The sequence below is a fragment of the Pteropus vampyrus genome, unplaced genomic scaffold, assembly GCF_000151845.1.
Source record: "Pteropus vampyrus isolate Shadow unplaced genomic scaffold, Pvam_2.0 Scaffold156, whole genome shotgun sequence".
NCBI classification, from domain to species: Eukaryota; Metazoa; Chordata; class Mammalia; order Chiroptera; family Pteropodidae; genus Pteropus; species Pteropus vampyrus.
This window is the reverse complement of record NW_011888937.1, coordinates 1,880,128-1,882,468: the sequence shown is the minus strand read 5'-3', so window position 1 is coordinate 1,882,468 and position 2,341 is coordinate 1,880,128. Positions and strand designations below refer to the sequence as shown.

Genomic DNA, 2,341 nt, shown 5'->3' with positions numbered 1-2,341 from the left:
TTTATAATTTTTTTAACAATCTGGTATGCTTTTAATTTCAGTAGAATGTGCAATGTTATAATTTTATGGGAATTATTATCAGTTTTTCAGTGAAGTGCACAAAGATCTTTCTGTCGCCTTATACCACAGAGCAGAATGAGTTGTTGCGAGGCAGGCTTCTCGGGTCCCCCATTTAAGAAGGCTAAATGAAGGCAGCACCAAAGGACCTTTGACTGCTTTGCGGTTTTTGAACAGTGTCATCATGATACACTACACCCAAGTGTTCTTGAGGATTGTAGGTTTTTACTTGTGACCCACACGCTTTAGATTTCTGTTAGCTTAGATTTCTTTCTTACTGTCAAAAAAAAAAAAAAAAGGAAGGAAGATGTTCTGTTCACTGTGGTGAAATAGAATCAGAGTGATGAGATCTAGGATCTTTCCTTGAGATCTCAATAGTAAATTCTCATAATTAGAGGGCAAAGTACCATAGAGTTTGGTTTCTAGGGTCTACCTTTACATCCAAACCTCAACAAGGGTCATCCCTTTAAGAAGGCAGAATAGATGGCCATCTGTACTTTCAAGTGTGATGTGGACATGTTAGAAATACCATCATATTCACAAATACTGTCTTACACTTGCTCATTCATCCTGCCTATGCTGATACTCATAATTAGAAGTCACACGCCTGGTTTAAACAAGAGTGACATAGGAAATGGTTCCCGGATAATGTTCTAGCTGCTCAAACTCTCACAGAACTTACCATTTTATGGGGAAAACTGAAAACAAACAAATCTGTAATAGCAGAGACTTTTAAGTGCTTTTATGTCTTTCATTTATCACTTATCTCTGAAGTAGAAAATGCTCCTGAGGAATAAAGAAAAAACTTAGAGAGTTTTCTGATTACCAACATAGATTAGAAAAGTAGCTTTCAAAATGGGATGAATTTACTGTAGGAAATGCACAAAAAGGCACATTAGGGGTCAGAAAGAAAGTGTTGAAACTGGGGGGAAAAATAAAGAAAAATCAAGGTTTCCAAATTTTCTATTGCCTTCAGTCCATGTGACCATTTGACATGTCAATATATGGGTATACTCATATGTTTACATAACTAAGAAATATATTTATAGATACATGTATATTTGGAGGTACCTCTTTAAATCATTTAAGGGGTACATAATCAAATAATAGGAGAATACTAGATGAGAAATTTCTAATTAGCAAGAGAAGGATTGTCTATTTGTCTCCTTACAAGGTTTGGCCCTCAGGAATAAATTACAGGAATTGCAGTACTGCATTTGATGATGTGTGAAACAAGGACATGAAAAGAATAAACGAGTGATGCCTGACATACTATTGGCAATCTTAACAAGTAAAGCCATTTCCAAAAGTATAGAGTTGACTTGGATTAACAATTTAACTACTGGAAAATCTGAGTAAAGTAAAAAATTTCACTATTTCTAGCTTACCCTTTATCATGTCTTAACTTTTTTTATTTCTTAATTTTCATAGTCTAAATTTGACTGCCTGGATCCAGAACTCCTAAATAGTCAAGTTTCTAAATATGCCAAATTTGTGACTCAATTGGAAAAAGGTTTGCCACCCAACAGTGTAGTGCCCCAACTAAAGCATAAGGTTGAAAAAATGAAAGAAAAGGTAAGTTTATTTCGAATTTATTCGAAATTATTTCGAATACTCCAGGTTAAACAGTTACTGTTTGATGCTAATGATACCAAAGTCAGGAATTGTTCCTTGTTTAAATTAGTCAGCTTTGCAGAGAGAAAGGGAAGATTAAATAAATTCCATTTTTGCAGAGGCACAGACTGCATCTCTGTCTTCGACTGGCCAGATCATGCAGCTGAATACCTTGTTTAGAAGGGGCATTCAGAGTAAGTTTCCCAAGCTTTAGGGGAAATAGTGCAGGAGTGGGTTGTAGCTATGACAAGGTACCTGTATCTGCTCAGCCTGCAGACAACCAGATGACACTGGAGCAGCCTCATCCATTTACACCACTGCACCGAAAAAATATGCCATTTTCCAAGCGTGCCATGATGTGCGGAAGATCGGGAAGCCCGGCAGTAGGTGTGCAGGGCTGGCTCGTTGAAACCTATCACTGCTAAACCAGAACTTGAAATAGGAAGGAATGGGGAAATTATTTTATCCTTTTATACAGTTTTATATATTTTTAAAGAGAAAAAGGACTAAAAGAAGATAAGAGAAGAAAAAGTAAGCAAAGCTTCAGTGTCAATGAGAAGCAAATGTTCCCTTTTCAAATAATATCTAGTCAAAACACTTTTCAAAAGTTACTTATGTCAACTTCTTTCTTCTTTATTGCTTTTAGTGTGGTTATATCATACAATTGTAA

General features: G+C 35.9%; 1 protein-coding gene across 1 annotated transcript in view; it reads left to right on the top strand.

Annotated features, from left to right (window-relative positions):
* DNAH6 (dynein axonemal heavy chain 6) overlaps window positions 1–2,341 on the top strand; it is a 262,220-nt gene that overhangs the window by 51,586 nt on the left and 208,293 nt on the right. Inside the window, exon 16 of the mRNA XM_023536421.1 lies at window positions 1,489–1,632. Coding sequence (XP_023392189.1) covers window positions 1,489–1,632 — 144 coding nt within the window. The remainder of the gene's footprint in view (window positions 1–1,488; window positions 1,633–2,341) is intronic.